This window comes from Acomys minous, assembly GCF_964271855.1.
Source record: "Acomys minous genome assembly, chromosome: 13".
In the NCBI taxonomy this organism is placed as follows: Eukaryota; Metazoa; Chordata; class Mammalia; order Rodentia; family Muridae; genus Acomys; species Acomys minous.
Genome location: NC_140495.1, coordinates 3,318,110 through 3,337,180, shown reverse-complemented (window position 1 = coordinate 3,337,180; position 19,071 = coordinate 3,318,110). Strand labels below are relative to the sequence as shown.

The 19,071-nt window shown below is 49.6% G+C and overlaps 1 protein-coding gene across 4 annotated transcripts in view; it reads right to left on the bottom strand.

Annotated features, from left to right (window-relative positions):
• The window catches only part of ULK4 (unc-51 like kinase 4), a 293,347-nt gene that overhangs the window by 67,080 nt on the left and 207,196 nt on the right, over positions 1-19,071 (bottom strand). For 3 of the 4 annotated variants that reach the window (XM_084753195.1, XM_084753197.1, XM_084753196.1), the window contains exon 35: positions 13,928-14,113. In XM_084753195.1, coding sequence (XP_084609321.1) covers positions 13,928-14,113 — 186 coding nt within the window. Of the gene's footprint in view, positions 1-13,927; positions 14,114-19,071 lie in introns of those variants that run through there. The other variant, XM_084753198.1, reaches the window with a different exon arrangement.

The window sequence follows — 19,071 nt, the reverse complement described above, 5'->3', positions numbered from 1 at the left end:
CAGGGATGCACAGTGGCTGAGGGACAGGATGCAGCCTCGGTTCTCTTCTCTGTGTCTGGGAGGGCTTGCTCGGGCTCAGTGGAGGCACTACTCCCACCTCCATCTCCCGACCGTCACCTCACCAGAGGAAGAAAAAGCCGTCACTCCATCACACCATGAATGATGCCAGAGGCAGGGCCACCCAGCCTCTCCTCAACTCTGGCGCCCAAGTCCCAGCTCTGTGCTGAGTCATCAGCAGGTGGAAAACCTAAGGCACCACTGGCAATGGCAGTTCACTCGGTACAGGCATCAGCAGGCATGTAGCATCCCCCAGAGCAACTGAGAAACTGTGCCTGGGACCAGCGTGCCCCTGGTTTGTTCGTTCACTCATTTCCTGAGACATTTCTATTCCAAGGCTTTCTGCCTGCAGATTGTCTGCTGGGTCAACTAGGCTTTAGAGACAGAAGAAGGTCCATTTGAAATGTCCTGCTCTGGCCGGGTGTGGTGGCGCACACTTTTAATCCCAGCACTTGGGAGGCAGAGGCAGGTGGATCACTGTGAGTTCGAGGCCAGCCTGGTCTACAAAGCGAGTCCAGGACAGCCAGGACTACACAGAGAAACCCTGTCTCGAAAAACAAACAAACAAACAAACAAACAAAATCCTGATCCTTTCTAACAGGGAGGTGGTGGTGGTGTTTAGATGGAGAGGCAAGTGGACAGCAATTCACGTCATGCCCTCCTCCCAGCAAACCATGGGTACTGTGAGGGACAGACTAGACACCCTGGGCTCTGCACAGACTGTCTCTTGGGCTTCTTTTCCCACACACCTGTTCTGGATGAACAGAACTATCTTCTCCACCGTGCTGAAAGGGCAGAACAGAAAGCACCAGGGGATCTCATTACGATTCGGGGATGAGGCCTGAGGCCCTGTAGCTCCACAGGCCTGGAGCACTGCTGAGGAAGAAAGAGCTGTCACTCCATCACAGCATGAGCAATGCCAGAGGCAGGGCCACCCAGCCTCTCCTCAACTCTGGCGCCCGAATCCCAGCTCTGTGCTGAGTCATCAGCAGGTAGGAAACCTAAGTCCTCCTCTCAGAGCCTGTGAGGGGCATTTCTCCAAGTCATGGCTCATGATAAGACCTCATTTAAGAGAAAGAAGAACATAAGATTGACATGATGTGGCAGCCTTCCTAGCCTAGAACTTTGAAAAAAACTTGATGAAGCAAATTCAAAATCACGTTCCTGTATCTGAGAGGCTTTTCACATCTCCTAATGTGCTCTACAGTGACATGGCAGAAAGCCCTGTGCATCTGGAAAATAAGGCAGCTAAAGTTTCTCTTGCAACTACACAATTTATGTACAGGAGTGTGGGCTGAGGAGACGGCTGTATACAGCATTCCCCAGTGCCACGCGGAAGCTGAGAACAGCGGTGTGTGCCACCGTAGAGGCAGGAGGACCCCAGTGAACGAGGTGAGCTCCAGGGTCAGTGAGAGAGATCTCAAGAGAGAAACAGAGAAAGACACCCAGCATCAATGTCCAGCCTCCATGTGGGCACGCGGGCCTTCCCAGTGCACACACACAAGAGTTTAATTTTCACCTACGCCAATGGAAAGATGGCTGAATCACACGACCATGTCAAATAAACTAAAAACATCAACTAAATTAGGGCCGAACTTCCTAGTTAAAGATGTAACCTCCTCCTCCCCAGTGATTCCTTTGCAAGGTGTGCACTTCACTCCACATGCCTCACACTGGCCTCTACCCCGGAGGAACCACAGGCATGCAGAGGCTTCCCCACAGGAGCTCCTCGCTCTCCAGCAGGGCAGCCCAAGGCGGATGGGCTCACAGCAGTTCCTCCGCGGAGGGGTGGCCTCTGGGTGCAGCTTGGCTGTTCTTGGCATGCATTTGTTTATTACAGTATTGGAATATAAGGTATTTTCCGAGGGCAGAACAGAACAGCCCCACGGGGGCTGGAGAGACTGCTCAAAAGTTAAGAGCACTGGCCGTTCTTGCAGAGGACCCAGGTTCAGTTCCCAGCACCCACACCTGTAACTCACTTCCAGGGGATCTGACACCCTCTTCTGACCTCCATGGGCAATGCATACATGAGGTAAACGCGTACACACATACACACGTAAGCAAAACACTCATACACATGAACACATAAAATAAAAGCAATTTAAAATGGGCTATGCACTTGGCCTGCGTGAACACACATGGCCTCTGTGTTACACTGGTTCTTACAGTCTTTGGATCTAGAGGAGTGTTGTGTGCTAGCACACCCTCTCACGCATGGGCACTGATGGCTCCAATCAGCCACCCAAACAGCGGAGGCAGCCTGCACTCTCCAGCGTCCTGCTGCTGAGCTCTGAGGCGTGGCAAGCTAGCCATATGGTGATGTAAGGATCTACAGTGGTCTCAGCTCTCAGTGTCTTTATGAGATGGAACACCAGCAGAAGCTGAGGACTGTCTGATGTCGCAATATCCAGCTCATCACATCTCTGGAAAATATGGTTGAATGTGTTTTCTCCTCTTCCCCCTCCATCCCTCCCTCCCTCCATCTTGGTCCCCCCCCCCAAAGTCACATACTGTATGCACATCAACAGGTGCACCTACTACATGAACTTGCTGGCACTCACAGCTCCTCGGGCTGTTACAGATCAGCATGCGTGTCTTCAGAATACTCACGACTCACTCTGTGCCCACTATCATATGATGAACAAACAGATGTGTTTATAGACAATATGCAAATGAGCCCATGTGGAGACCGTGGGAAAGTGCTACAGTGTTCAGTCCTGTGCTGCACCTCACTGTCGAGTGGGTGTTGAGTTTTGTTGGGTCACCAGACCTGCAGTGAACATACTGTTCCCATCAAGGGAGTCAGACTGCCTGAATCCACATGTTAAAGCTCTTTGCAATTCTCTCCCTATATTTAGATTTTTAAAAATACCTATTTTGTATTTATTGTGCATGTGTGTGCTTGCAAGCCATGGCACACGTGTGGGGATTGGAGGACAACTTTGAGGAACCATCACATGGTTCCAGGGATTGAGGTCAGGCCGTTCTGCTTGGTGAGAAGCACCGTTAGCAGCTGAGCGCACTCAGGAGGCCATCTTGCTTTTAGATGGTGGGGGTGGGGCCCATGCTGACTTCCTCTGAGCCCTGCTGGCCTGAGGCTGGGCTTCTTTTTAAAACTGTTATTACTGTGTACATGTATAACATATGCGTGTGAGCACATATGCCAGGGTACACGTGTGGCGGTCAGAGAACAACTTATGGAATAGGACAAAGCTCAGACTGCCAGGCGCGCATGGGGGGCACTTTAGCTGCTGGGACTCCTCGGAAGCTTCACAGTGCACCTGTTTCCTGTCTGTGGTGGACTGAGGTCTCCTCACTCCTGAATACACTCTCACAAGCCAATGCTACCTTCTAGAAACTTCTCCACCTGGGCTTCTATAGCTGGTGCTTTCCTGTTATCCTCTGTGCCCTCTGACCCATTGTTACAGCTGCTTTAATCACCGTGTGGTGAGTGCTTACCTATGTGGATGCGCACACGCAGCTCTGCACCTGCCAGTGACACCTCATTCCCCGCTTTCCTTCCTAGGCTTCCCACATAGCTGAGTTCAAAAACAAACGGACAAACACACATCCTAAAACTCACCATCTTAAACTGCACAGTTAATGCTGTTCAGGAAATCCAAGGCTTCACCGCTGTCTCCACAGCCAACTCCACACTCCATCGGAGCGCAGAGAGACGCACGCCCCCAGCAGCAGGCAGAACCACGGCCCCTTCTCTGACCCTCAAGCATCCCCGTCTGTAGCTCTGTAGATCCTTTGGTCCACTGTCCACCCTCCATCGCTTACAGCATCATGCGGTCGGCCTTCCCTGTTTGACTTTAATCACTTACTGCTTCCAAGATCGATCTACAAAATCTGTTGCTTCATGTCAGTCTACAGCACACAGCACAGGGCATGTGCCTTGGATGGATGACTGACACTCTACTACAGGACACACAGCACAGGGCATGTGCCTTGGATGGCTGACGGACACTCTACTACAGGACACACAGCACAGGGCATGTACCCACTCACCAACTGATTTGTGCTGTTGTTTCTTTTCACAGTGCTTCCTGGAACTTAATGCACAGAATGTCTACTTATTACACAATGCAAGACATTTTTCTGTAAATTCAATTTTTCAGTAATTCAGATTAACATGACTCTTACACCTCTACCATGTATGGCATTGGTACACTCCTAAAGCCTGCCTAAGGCCTTCAAATGTCTAGGTGGAGTGAACTAAGGAGGCATCCATGCGTTAACTGGATGATAGTAAATGCAACTGTCTCTCCAACGTGCTGAGGCCACAGTCACGTCTGGGGGCGGTTTCTCTGGCATTACAAAGGAGGTGTTGCTCCTAAGATCACCTGAGAGTATGCCTCACTCGGTTGCACATGGTTGTCAGGAGACAATACTTGTTACACTGGATTAAAAACTGCCCAGGCTGGAAAGAAAATTAAAATTTCCATTTTGCCGCCTGCTCGAGGAGTGGGGCCTTTAGAAAGGATTGTCTCCATTGCATTTTCATCAGAGGCCAGCAAAGAGAAGTGCAGCCTGTTGTTACAGGGCCTGGGAGGTAATGACTTCCAGGTTGCTAAGCAACGCCACAATGTTAAAGGCCCAAGTAGCTGTGATCTCTAGAGACACTCAAATTTCATTAAAACCTGCTCATACCCATCGCACAAAAGGCCTGTTAGGGGTTCATAAGCAGGCTTGGGGTCTGGATGTAATAATGATTTTTTTAAAGTGGCATCAAAACTTCTATGGTACTTAAAAACCAAATGTTTTATAGCCGTGGTTAATACAACCTGTGTTTCTAGCTCCTGTTCCTAGAGAGACAGCAAGCACTGCTGGTTTATAGCAAATGTAAGTACTTAGTGTCCTGAAAACCCTGTGCCGCGTGGCTCCTCTCTGAAGCAGAATAAGTCAGAGCGAGAGGCACAAGTGAGGTCAGTAAGAGACCCGTATGGTGGCTTCAAGGGGGCACTGATAGCAGCAGGTGGTCAGTTAAGATAGAAGCCACAATGCCGGGGACATAATCTTGGGAACAGTGCAGAAATGGGCCCTTTGGGAAGACACTTGAAGGAGCTAATCCTCAAAGCAGGGACGCTTCAATGGGGCCTAACAAAGGCTCTGAGTGTTATCCCTGGGACACTGTGCCTGGATGTCGGACTGGACCTATGTCTAACACAAGTTCTCCAGCTATGGGTCATGACAGCACGAACTGGAGGTGAAGGGGAGGGTCAGGGGAGCTGGCGAGAGGGACAGGCTGCTAAAGGCACGACGCCAAATTGACTCAAATCCAGTGCCTTGACTGAGTAAAGCTGGGAGCAGGATGGGTGGCCCTCCCCAGGGAAGAGCATGCCAACTGGCTCCTCGGTGCCAAACGGTCAGTCCTGAAAACATACATACAAGGAACATACATGTATATACAAATTCATGTATGTACTCAATAACAGTCAGTGAAAAGAGGCCAATAATTTAAAGGAGAGTGGGAAGGGTGTGTGCAAGGATCTGGAGGAGGAAGGGAGAAATGTTATAATTAAATTATCACAATCTAAAAAATAATCTAGTGCCTCAAGAAGGGAGGTGTTTGCAGTGTTTGTCCGTGTTCTATCACCCAGCGGCACTGAAGCCTTGGTTGTGAATGCACAACCCAAGTCCTGTGCACTGTGCACACCATCCCATCATAACCCAAGTCCTGTGCAGTGTGCACACTGTCCCATCATAACCCAAGTCCTGTGCACTGTGCACACCGTCCCGTCATAACCCAAGTCCTGTGCAGTGTGCACACTGTCCCGTCACAACCAAGTCCTGTGCAGTGTGCACACCGTCCCGTCATAACCCAAGTCCTGTGCAGTGTGCACACCGTCCCGTCACAACCAAGTCCTGTGCACTGTGCACACTGTCCCGTCACAACCAGGTCCTGTGCAGTGTGCACACTGTCCCATCACAACCAAGTCCTGTGCACTGTGCACACTGTCCCGTCACAACCAAGTCCTGTGCACTGTGCACACTGTCCCGTCACAACCAAGTCCTGTGCAGTGTGCACACTGTCCCGTCACAACCAAGTCCTGTGCAGTGTGCACACTGTCCCGTCACAACCAAGTCCTGTGCAGTGTGCACACTGTCCCGTCACAACCAAGTCCTGTGCACTGTGCACACTGTCCCGTCACAACCAAGTCCTGTGCACTGTGCACACTGTCCCATCACAACCAAGTCCTGTGCACTGTGCACACTGTCCCGTCACAACCAAGTCCTATGCAGTGTGCACACTGTCCCGTCACAACCAAGTCCTGTGCACTGTGCACACTGTCCCGTCACAACCAAGTCCTGTGCACTGTGCACACTGTCCCGTCACAACTAAGTCCTGTACACTGTACATGCCATCCCATCACTGTGCACACCGTCCCACCACACAGCACCATGGGGCTGCAGGGAGCACCTGGCTTCAGGCACAGCAGGCACAGACAGCATGGACGGATTAAACTGGGCCATCTCTGGATTGTATTACATTAGAATATTTCGTTTTAAAAATTGTTGTTTGAGCTTCATACACAGTTGTTTAATGAATTCTAGCTTGAGATCAGAACAGAATTTCTGAAGGGACCCTAAACACACACTTGCCATGTTTTAATACACACACACACACACACACACACACACACACACGCGCGCGCGCGCGCGCGCGCACACACACGGGTGCTCAGATCCACAATAATGACACCAAGGTGCAGATGTGGCCAACCAATGTGAAAGATGCTCCTGGTCCTGTACTCACATTCAGCTCACACTCAATTATTCATGCAAAATAAAGAAGCCCATCCACCTCAGTAGTGTGCAAACACACTGCTGTCTTTAATAGGTGGTAAAATTATGTGTTGCCAAAGAACTGTGTGAAAATGCATTTATCTGTGATTTGTCATCAGAAAATATTTTGTGCTTCGATCTTACATACCTATATACGTAGGGCTGCACAGAAATCTCTCACACTTAAAGAACTTGTCACATGTACAAAAAATTTACAAATACTTGCACGTACACATGTATATACATGGTTTCCAGAACATGATCTCCTCTGATAGTTAAGAGTTATAGAGAAGATATTCCTTTTCTTCTGTTTGTTGAAAAGATCCAAGGAACTCGTTCAGGGAGTTCCCAAGGTAACCTGCAGACCATGGCAGCCACAGGCAGGGAGATCCGCCCAGCACACAGGACCAGCATGTGTGGACCCAGAAGGGGACTCCCCGGGACCTTTTACCAGAACAAATGCAGGAGACACATTTGTTTTGTACCGACAGGGACAAGTGGAATTGCTCTTAACAGCCTCTCCGAACACACGCTCATCCACTTCAGATCATGCTGATGACCCATCCCTGGTGGCGCACGCCTTTAGTCCCCGTGCTCGGGAGGCAGAGACAGTGCATCTCTGTGAGTTCAAAGTCAGCCTGGTATACATAGACAGGTCCAGGTCAGATAGGAAGGAAGGAAGGAAGGAAGAAAGGGAGGGAGGGAGGGAAGAAGGAAGGAAGGAAGGAAAGAAGGAAGGAAGAAAAGAAAAAGGAAAAAAAAAAACCAGATCAGGAAGGAGAGACCTCACTTTTCTTGCTGTACCTCCAAGAATATTTCTTTACTTTTGTGGTTAAAATTAGGCCCATTCTGTGTCTGAGCTCTGCAACTCAACCTGGTCATAAAATAGAAAAATAAGAACAAGCGAACCACCCCGATCTGCAGTCCCAGGACACCTGCTGTGCTGTCGCCAGTTATGAGGCTGCCTGCAGGGTTTGAGCCACACTTACAGCCATCTTGGGATGCATGGAGCCAGCATACTGCACATGTGCACACAAGGGAATGCCACGTGACACCTGTGTTCACAGAAGAGCACATTTGTTCTTGTGTGGGACAGAAGGCACTCGGTGACCAATGTCAGAACTTAGGCAGGACACGACAGGTGGGCTCTTCCCACATCCTACACGGCTCAGGGACAAGGGAGGAAAGACAGAAGGACAGAAACACAGACAAAAAAAAAAGCTATGATCAGGAGGGCGGTGCTCACTCTGCGGGAACGGCACCAGCTACAGAGGATCAGAAGCTCAGTGTGCTCAGTAAGTACACATCCAGGAAAGTGCCCTGCAGGGGAGCAGTCTCAGGCTGTGGCCGTCTCGGAGCAGGAACCTGGGGCTGCTGGTTTCTGTGCACCATGGTCAACCATTCCTAAACACCTAGACCAGAGGAAGGAGTCACTGCGCTCTAACCGGAGGAGGGCTTTACGGGTTCCGATGAGCTTTAGTCTTTGGTGTCCTTGCCATGCCCGTGTCAGCAGTGCACGCTCACCCAGGGCCTCCTCGCACCCTGCCCACACACAAGCGTCAGGGATCTCATCACCTTCAGAGTCCCCCGTGACATGACTACCTGGATTACCCATTGCACACCTGACACCCTCGCTGCCAGCTGGGCCTGAAGGTGACAGGCGTCACCTTCTCATGGATGTCGCCTGCTCTCACAGTGTAGTTAGCAGCCTTATCTCAGCCAGTCTTAGGCCACAGACAGTTCTATGCTATGTCACAAGCAGCCACCGTTTTGAGTGTTGGGGTGACTAGCTTTAGTTAGCAGATACGCAGGCTAGTGTGCAATCGTCCCAGGAACGCGGTGACCAGTACGCGGCATTGGCGGGGACAGGAAGAGTGCCCCCCTGCTATGGTGTTTGATTAAAGACCCCTAACTCCCTGGCAAAGGAAGACAGGTCGTCAGGTCATCAGGATGCACCTTGCTCTCCGAATGCGCTAACCATGGCTGGAGTGAGGGAGGTGACCTGGGGACGCCTTCAAGCCCAGCAGCAGCAACTATACAGCCCGTTTCCTTCTTGGTGGAAATGGCGGCTTCAGAAAGATTCTGTCCCAAGAAGGGAGCCTAAGCAGCAATGGGGGGCATCGCTTCTGATGACCGCACGTCCCCACAGCCTCCCCGATGATGGACAGACACGGTATCCAGTCATGACACACTCACTGCAGGGCCATTTGTACTTCAGTGGCACCTTCTCTGAACCCATCCGGGCTTGCAGCCCTAGGAGCCACAGGGCACGCCTACATTCAGGACATTACACGATGTGGAGCCATATCCTTGTGCTCCCGGCCAGCTCGGGCATCTGGTGACCTTGTCTGAGGCCGACCCTGGAGGGAAGGGCTTCCCTCTGTAGCATCTGGCCACTCGGGCCTCCATTGCTCCATCACTGACGCTGCCTGTCCCTCTGTGGAACCTGACAGGCAGGTCACAGGGACACAGGAGACCCTGTGCAGTTTCCCATGTACAGGCTGGGTTCCTGTTCAGTCTCACCACACCTCAGAACTGGCCGGGGACCAGTGGAGGAGGTGGGATCACACAGTGGGGACTAACCAGATGCTTGCTGAAGTTGGCCTCAGGCTGCCGGACACCTGGGTGGCAGGAAGCGAGGAGCCCAAAGGACTGGAGAGAAGTAGCCGCTGAGGACAAAGCCTCGGCATTTCCCAAGTGTTCCTGGCTCGGCCCGGGGCCCATTATCTCACAGGAGACTGGTGGGATTCAGCAGAGAAGCAGCTGCTCCCATTTCCCTGGGGTGGGAGGCAGGAATCCCAGTGCCAACATCCACTTCTGCGCCCCGAACGCCATGAGGGCTCTGGGTGCTGGTTCTCCTCTCTGAGCCCCTATCTGTCTCCCAGTTGGCCTCCTGGCATCTCTGGGCATCAACTGGGACACAATCTCTCTTCCCCCCATGTGTGATGGTGACACATCCTCCCATTCCTAATTTAACTGCCACATGCTGTTCTGCCTCAACGGGAGGGCCCTGTGAACTTGGCTGCCCTCCCCCACCACAGCGCTGACTCCATTCTGACTTGTGACTAAGGGTGCCTTATGTCTGTCTGCATCTCTGGAGGCAGAGATCTGGAGGGAAGAGGGCAGGGGGTGGAGGGTGAGGGCAGAGGACAGAGGGCAGGGGGCAGGGGGCAGAGGGCAGGGGGCAGGGGGCAGAGGGCAGGGGGCAGGGGGCAGAGGGCAGGGGGCAGGACACAGAGGGCGGAGGGCAGAGGGCAGGGGGCAGAAGGCAGGGGACAGAGGGCAGGGGGCAGAGGGCAGGGGGCAGAGGGCAGAGGGCAAGGGTGGAGGGTGGAGGACAGGGAACCCTTGCCTTCCTAACGCCCTGCTTCACATGCAGCCATAGAGTGACTCTCCCAGGTTATTCTAGACAAGAAACTCTCAACCCGTAGGTCTCAACCCACAGATGTAGAGAAACTTTAGTCCAGCAACACGGCTACTCTGGCTGGAATACAGACACACCTTTAATCTCAGGAGACAGAGACAAGCAGATCTCTGAGTTCCAGGCCAGCCTGGTATAGAGCAAGTTTCAGGTAAAGAAAAGCTTAGGTCCAGGCGTGGCGGCACACACATTTTGGAGGCTTTAAGGACTCAGCCTAGGCTAGCCCATGGAGGCAGTAAGATTCCAAAACAACAATTACATCAGGGGAATTAAAGTCACTTGTACATCTGGCAACACAGTTGCATGTGGTACCCAGTGTGGTTGGAAGAAAACCAACATGATTGGAGAAGAAAGCCTACCAATGCGCAGGCAGCCGAGGACATCTCACAGAGAGGGGATGACTGACAGAAAGCCGCAGAGCTGGAGGCATTTGCTTGGGACGGGCTACAGAGGAGCAGCGGGAGCCATGAGCCCAGAGCGAGGAAGGAGGCAGAGAATCGCCTGAGACTGAATCACAATACAGCACCCGAGGGACAATCTGGCTATATAGACTCCTCCTGCATCGAAAATGAGGAACTCCACTTCACACCCCTTAAGACTAAGCGTAGGAGCTGAGGGGATAGACGTGTTACTTGAGAAAACCATCACAATACTCATTGCAATTGTGACCAAAGTAAATCCCTCCTACTTTCAATTGCAATCTTTGTATTTTTCCTCTCAAAAAAGGTTGAAAAAGAAAGCTGTACAACAAGGAAAATTAGCTATGATAATACAGAGGCTTGAGAGACAAGAGACAAAGGAAGCAAGGACGTGCTTAACTGTGAACCTATGGTGCCTAATGAAATTGGGGGTCAAGACAGACGCTCCGCCCGACTCAGTGCCACGGAGCTGGGCGTGTAATTTGAGCGCTTAAATGTCTAGTTTATGTGTGGATTCATAAAGATCTAATCGTACCTTGATAAACAGAAAGGGGGAATAAGATTAGCTGAAAGACAGTGGATTGTAGAAAAAGAAGTGCTGAATTAGATCAGTCTGTGTGTATGTATATATATGTGTGTGTGTATATATATATATGTTTTGTTTTTCGAGACAGGGTTTCTCTGTGTAGCCTTGGCTGTCCTAGACTCGCTTTGTAGACCAGGCTGGCCTCGAACTCACAGCGATCCACCTGCCTCTGCCTCCTGAGTGCTGGAATTAAAGGCGTGCGCCACCACGCCTGGCCTCAGTCTGTATGTTTTAAAGATGTGTTGGCCTCAGAATGGAAACCAGGGGATGTGCTATGCAGGGGAGGAGGTTCTGTCTGCGTTTCCACCGGTGATGACAGACCATGGGTTCCATCCAAATTGAGAAAGAGCCAATCCAAGTAAGAAAAGCTTCCACATGAGAGGTGTGACTCAGGGAAGAGATGCAGAAGGCAGATCCCCCTGCATGGAGACAGCCTACCCAGCTGAGGACCAGCAGACTGGAAAACCGGACGCTGACTTGGACATTTGCTGAGGGACAGATGATCAGGACAGCAGTTATGAAGGGTCACTGCACCATTCCATCTTCACAAGGACATTTGGACTGTTTAGTTTATGGGATTGATAATTGTTTCTGTTGAAATAGTTAAATTATATACAATTTTTAGCTTAAACAAAAAAGGGGAAGATATAGAGAAACTTTAGTCCAGCAACACGGCTACTCTGGCTGAAATACAGACACACCTTTAATCTCAGGAGACAGAGACAAGCAGATCTCTGAGTTCCAGGCCAGCCTGGTATAGAGCAAGTTTCAGGTAAAGAAAAGCTTAGGTCCAGCCATGGTGGTGCACATATTTAATTCCAGCACTCAGCAGACAGAGGCAGGTGGATCTCTGAGTTCTAGTCAGCGCTGCTCAGGCAGTGGGGATGAGTTGGTGAGTACAGAGGCAGAGCAGTGTAGGTGAGTTCCCGGCAGTTTAATTCAGAGGCGGTTTTACTGGGAGAGTTTTACAAAGACAAGTTGAAGAGGAACAAGCTAGACACAGGTGAAGACAGAAGGAGCCAGAGAATGAGAATGAGCCAGAAGATTAGAACATGTCGCCAAAGTTAGTGTGAGGCCAAGCAGAGCAATTCACTCAGAAGCTGAGAGAAGGCAGTTTGAATCAGTCAGCTTGGAGAGGAGTATGAAACAGCCAAGTTGAAGCAGCCAGTGAGAATTCAGAAACAGAAAGGATGAGCTTATTCAAGAGTAAGTCTCAGAGGCCGAAAGCGTTCTAGGTCTGAACAAGACTGTACAGAGGCTAGAAGATTCCAGGACTAGGCCTAACTTAACAGACAGAGGCAGTAAGACTCCAAGAGAGTAATTAAATCAGGAGAAAAAAAAAACACATTTACACATGGCGGCCATCAAGGATACCTCTACATATGGCGGCCATCAAGGATATCTCTACATACGGCGACCATCAAGGATACCTCTACATATGGCGGCCATCAAGGATACCTCTACATACGGCGACCATCAAGGATACCTCTACATACGGCGGCCATCAAGGATACCTCTACATACGGCGGCCATCAAGGATACCTCTACATACGGCGGCCATCAAGGATACCTCTACATATGGCGGCCATCAAGGATACCTCTACATACGGCGACCATCAAGGATACCTCTACATATGGCGGCCATCAAGGATACTTTTACATACGGCGGCCAACAGGGGTTGTATATCAGATATCCTGCATATCAGATATTTACATTATGATCTGTAACAAAATTACAGTTGTGAGGTAGCAACGGAAACGATTTTGTGGTTGGGGTAACCACAACATGAGGAACTGGACTTGGGGTCACAGCAGCAGGAAGGCTGAGAACCGCTGATTTAAATAGATACAAACTGAATTCTTGTTGTAAAAAGCAGGGAAAGTAAAATGAAAACAGACTGGACAGAGGGGAGCATTTCCCCTTAGAACAAATGCTGGGCAGAAGAATCGACAGTTTCCAGCCACCACAACATTAAAATATAATTAAGTCAGGAAATCAAGGTTAACATCCCAGCAGTGGGTGGGGTCTGTATGAGCCTCAGGAGGCCGTTGGCTGGGAGGGACCATCTTGTTTTTGGTGACTAGCAAATGTGGGGGAGGGAATATCAATGCAAACCAGAAACGAGGGTCACTCAGCATGACAAAGCCCACCCTATGCTCTTTAAAAACGTGGGAAGGACAAATTGTGCAGTCCCCTCCAGGCTCAAACATAACACACTGGGCAGCATCTTAGGCTATAAAAAAGTCACTTAACTTATAAACTGGGGCGGTTGGCAGAAGAATACGTGTGCAGAGGTGCGAAGGGATCAGGCCAATGTTAAATTCCTAGTGAGCATTACTACAGCCAGAGGATCTCAACCTCTCTCCCCTTCTCCCTCCCTCCCTTCCTCTTATTAAAAGAATGGTGTCTCTTACACTTCTCAGATGGCCCATAGAAGCAATGTAACCCACACAGACTATATCCCGTGCCAACACAGACCATGACTGATGTCAGCCACATATGACTGCACACAGAGGCAACTAGGGGCCCATGCCACACATGAACGCTTCTGGAAATCTGAGACAAGGTCCCTGCAAAGTGTGGGTGCCGGGGAGGCCATGGCCCTGGGTGACTGGTGGGTGCCGGAGAGGCCATGGCCCTAGGTGACTCACCATCCTCCTGAGGATCCTCAGCAGAAGCTTCTGGTCTTTCGGGTCCTCCTTGGCCACCAGGAGATGGGCAAAGGTCGCCAGGTTTTCTGGAGACAGGCTGTCGGGGTTTTCGCCTCCGTACAGCTGCACTAGGATGGACAGGCACTTGGACGAAGCCTCGGAGATCTCAGGGTCCTCACTGGGAAGCTGGAAGTGGACAAGAGGGCTGCGTAAGTTCTGCCAGGTGTGACCTGCTGCTCAAGTCCAGCCCACACTGCCTCCACAGTGGGAACCTGGAGTTCTAGAGACCACACCATTTGCACACACAGTGCTTTAATTAGGGCTGGTCACACCAGATCCAGGCACCTGTTCTCTTTCCTACAATGCACAGTAGAGAGTGGCCATTGGGATAGACCTTATATGTGTAGCCAACACACACATTCTAATGTATTTATAGTGTGCTGTGTCAACCACGCATTAACAGCCTTGGTTTTCAGATGCCTCCTTCCTCATCCTCTTTGCTTTCTTTCTTGAGACAGGCTCTCACTGGGTAGCCTAGGCTGGCCTCATCCTCCTGCATGCTGGGGTTACAGATGTGTAGCCCAGGCTAGCCTCAGCCTCTTACATGCTGGGGTCACAGATGTGTAGCCCAGGCTAGCCTCAGCCTCTTACATGCTGGGGTCACAGATGTGTAGCCCAGGCTAGCCTCAGCCTCCTGCATGCTGAGTCACAGATGTGTAGCCCAGGCTGGCCTCAGCCTTCTGCATGCTGGGGTCACAGATGTGTAGCCCAGGCTAGCCTCAGCCTCCTGCATGCTGGGTCAGATGTGTAGCCCAGGCTAGCCTCAGCCTCTTACATGCTGGGGTCACAGATGTGTAGCCCAGGCTAGCCTCAGCCTCTTACATGCTGGGGTCACAGATGTGTAGCCCAGGCTAGCCTCAGCCTCTTACATGCTGGGGTCACAGATGTGTAGCCCAGGCTAGCCTCAGCCTTCTGCATGCTAGGTCACAGATGTGTAGCCCAGGTTGGCCTCAGCCTTCTGCATGCTGGGGTCACAGATGTGTAGTCCAGGCTAGCCTCAGCCTCCTGCATGCTGGGTCAGATGTGTAGCCCAGGCTGGCCTCAGCCTTCCACATGCTGGGGTCACAGATGTGTAGCCCAGGTTGGCCTCAGCCTTCTGCATGCTGGGGTCACAGATGTGTAGCCCAGGTTGGCCTCAGCCTTCTGCATGCTGGGGTCACAGATGTGTAGCCCAGGCTGGCCTCAGCCTTCCACATGCTGGGGTCACAGATGTGTAGCCCAGGTTGGCCTCAGCCTTCTGCATGCTGGGGTCACAGATGTGTAGCCCAGGCTGGCCTCAGCCTTCCGCATGCTGGGGTCACAGATGTATAGCCCAGGCTGGCCTCAGCCTTCTGCATGCTGGGGTCACAGATGTGTAGCCCAGGCTGGCCTCAGCCTTCCGCATGCTAGGTCACAGATGTGGCCCTGTGTAGCTCTTTAGACACATACTTAGTAGTGACTGTTTCAGAAACCTCTGCTACATAAAAGACAGCAAGACGTGTTATTCCTTTAAGAGCATTATGAGCAGGCACTTTGCTCACCGTCGTCTCTGCAAGCTCACTGTGGTAGGAGAAGCTGCTGCTTTTGTGGAGCGATTCTGTGCTCCAATACTTAGCTGATAACCTCTCTCTTTCTACTGCTGAGTAATATTCCACATGGTACATTCACCAGTGTTTACACTCATTAAAGAAAACACGCCCTGCTGCTGATTTGAAGCTATGAAACTCTTGTGAATAGCTTTACACATTCTAAAAACAAACACCAGTGCTCACTCTCTGGGGAGCCCAGCACAGCTGCCAGGCTGTGCACGGGGACTCGGGGTTATCTTTAGGGAACCATGTAAGTGGCTCTCAGCAGCAGCAGCCCCCACAGCCCCAGCTCCAGTGTGTGTGGTGTGGCCCAGCCTCCTCTTCCTCACTTCACTTATTCCTTAAATATTCCTGGGACAGCTCCCTCTGTCTGGGTCTATATTTCCCAAGTATTTCCTCTCTGTGTGAACATGCCCTTCCTGTCAACTTCACAAAGTCTTTCACAGAAAAAATAAAATAAAATAATTTTGATGAAATTCATTGAATGGGTTTTCTATTCCTAGGAACAGTGCTTTGGTATCAAATCTAAAGCTTCTTGGCCAGACCTTCAGTCCTAAACATTTTGTCCAATATTTTATTCTAAATTTATTATAGTTTTATATTTTATACTTAAATTTCACTTAACTTGGGGTTGACTTGCATATTAGATGTGAGGCTTAGAAAGAGGATTTTGTTTCTTCTGAGGCCTCTATTCCCACCCCACTGAACATCCTGTTGCTCCATCACTGTTCCTGAAAATGCATGAGTTAAAAATAATCTGGGAGGTCAAACTCGGAGAAGCACAGGTAGGCTGCCCGCCTGCCAGACTCCTCCACTCTCTCACCATCTCAGATCCCCAATACCCTATTCCCAATTCAATGCCCTCCGAGTTGCCGTGCCCCAGCCTACAAATGGAGTGGAGATTCCCCAATCTACCAGAGACCACAGGAAGTCCAGGCCATACTGACCAGAGAGGAAACAGAAACCAAGGAGCAAAACACCCATTCAACAGAGTCAAATGCAGAAATTGGCACCTAGACCGATAACCACTCCAAACCCAGATGCTAAAGGCCAACATAGAACATAATCAAATCCACAGCAGCCATATGCAGTTCGTCACCAGCATAAAAACACAACCCACAGCAGCCGTATGCAGTTCATCACCAGCAGAGTCCAGCCATCGTACCACAGTAAACCTTGAATATCCCAACAAAGGCAGAGCACAAGAAAAAGACCTTAACGCCAACTTTATGAAGATGACAGAGGTCCTTAAAGAGAAAATGACTAAATCCCTTAAGGAAATCTAGGAAAATACAAAGAAAGTCAGAGGAAATGAAGGAAATGACTAAAACTATTCAAGACCTGAAAATGAGAGTAGAAACAATAATCACACACACACACAGAAACACACACACACACACACACACACACGCGCGCGCGCGCGCACACACACGCGCACACACATGCGCACACACATGCACACACACATGCACACACATACACACACACATACACACACATACACACACACACATACACACGCACGCGCACACACACACACACAGGAATCATGGAGATGGAAAGCCTAGGTAAGAGAACAGGAATGACAGATATAAGCATCACCAACAAAATACAGGAGATGGAAGAGAGAATCTTGGGCATAGAAGGTAATATAGAAGATACATTGGTTGAAGAAAATGTTAATCTAAGAAGTTCCTCACACAAAACATCCAGAAAAATCTGGGACACTGAAAAGACCAAACCTACAAATAACAGAACTAAAGGAAGAAGAAGAATCCCAGTTCAAGGGCGCAGAAAAAAAATTTTTTTTAAAGATTTACTTATTTTATGTCTAGGAGTACTCTATCTGTGTGTGCACCTGCAGGCCAGAAGAGGGCATCAGACCCCAATATAGACGGTTGTGAGCCACCATGTGGTTGCTGGGAACTGAACTGCTGAGCCACTTTACCAGCCTCCCAGAAAATATTTTCAACAAAATCATAGAAGAAAATTCTCATAACCTAAAGAAAGAGATGCCTATAAGCATACAAGAAGCCTACAGAACACCAAATAGATTGGACCAGGAAAGAAAGTAAACCCCAGTCCCTGCCACATAATAATCAAAACTGAATATTCAACAAAGAAAGAATACTAGAATCTGCAAGACAAAAAGAGCAAATAACATAAAAAGGCAGACTGATTAGAATCACACCTGACTTCTCAGCAGAGACTTTAAGAGCCAGCAGGGCAGACTCAAAAGGACCACAGACTCCAGCCCTGACCACTATACCCAGACTCCAGCCTTGACCACCATACCCAGCAACACTACGAATCACAATAGATGGAGAAAACAAGATATTCCATGACAAAGCCAAGTTCAAACGATATCTATTCATATATCTATCCCTACAGAAGGTACTAGAAGGAAACTTTCAACCCAAGGAGGTTTACTACACCCAAGAAGATATAGGCAATAAGTAATCTCACAGTAGCAAAATCAAAGAAACACACACACACACACACAGAGGTACACATACAAACACAGACACACACACACACATAGAGACACACAGACACAGACATACACAGACATACACATGTACACACACACAGAGACACATAGACATAGACACACACAGACACAGACATACACATGTACACACACACAGAGACACATAGACACAGACACATACAGACACAGACATACATATGTATATACACACACACACACACACACACACTACTACTACTACCACCAACAACAATAAAATAACAGAAATTAACAACCATCAGTCACTGTTACATCTGAATATCAATAGACTCAATTCCCTAGCTAAGAAACCACACAGGCTAGCAGAATGGATGTGAAAATAGGATCCATCCTCCTTTGCACACAAAAAATACACCTCATTTTCCAAGAAAGACATATCAGAGTGAAGGATTGGAAAAAGATTTTCCAAGAAAATGGACCTAAGAAACAAGCTGGTGTAGCTATTCCAATATCTAACAAAATAGACTGAAAAGTAAATCAAGAGACATGGGAAGGACACTTCATACTCAAAGGAAAAATCCACCAAGATGATCTTTTCATTCTTAACCTCTATGCCTGCAAACACGAGGGTACCCATGTTTGTAAAAAGAGACATCGCTAAAGCTTACGCCACATAGTGACTCTCACAGATCGATAATGGGAGACTTCGATGCCCCGCTCGCAGCAGTGGACAGGTCACCTAGAGAAAAGCTAAACACAGAAACACTGGAGCTAACAGACATTATGAAACAATGGACCTAACAGATACTTACAGAACATTTCTCCCAAACACAGAAGAATACACCCTCTTCTTCTCAGCCCTTCAGGGAACTTTCCCCAACACTGACCATATGTCACAACTAAGTCTCAACAGACACAATGCAATTGAAATGACCCCCTGCATCCTTTCAGACCACCAAAAGTTAAGCTGGGACTCCCCGAGAACAGACTCAACAGGAAGCTTGTAACTCATGGAAACTGAACAACGCTCTACTGAGCGAACAGCT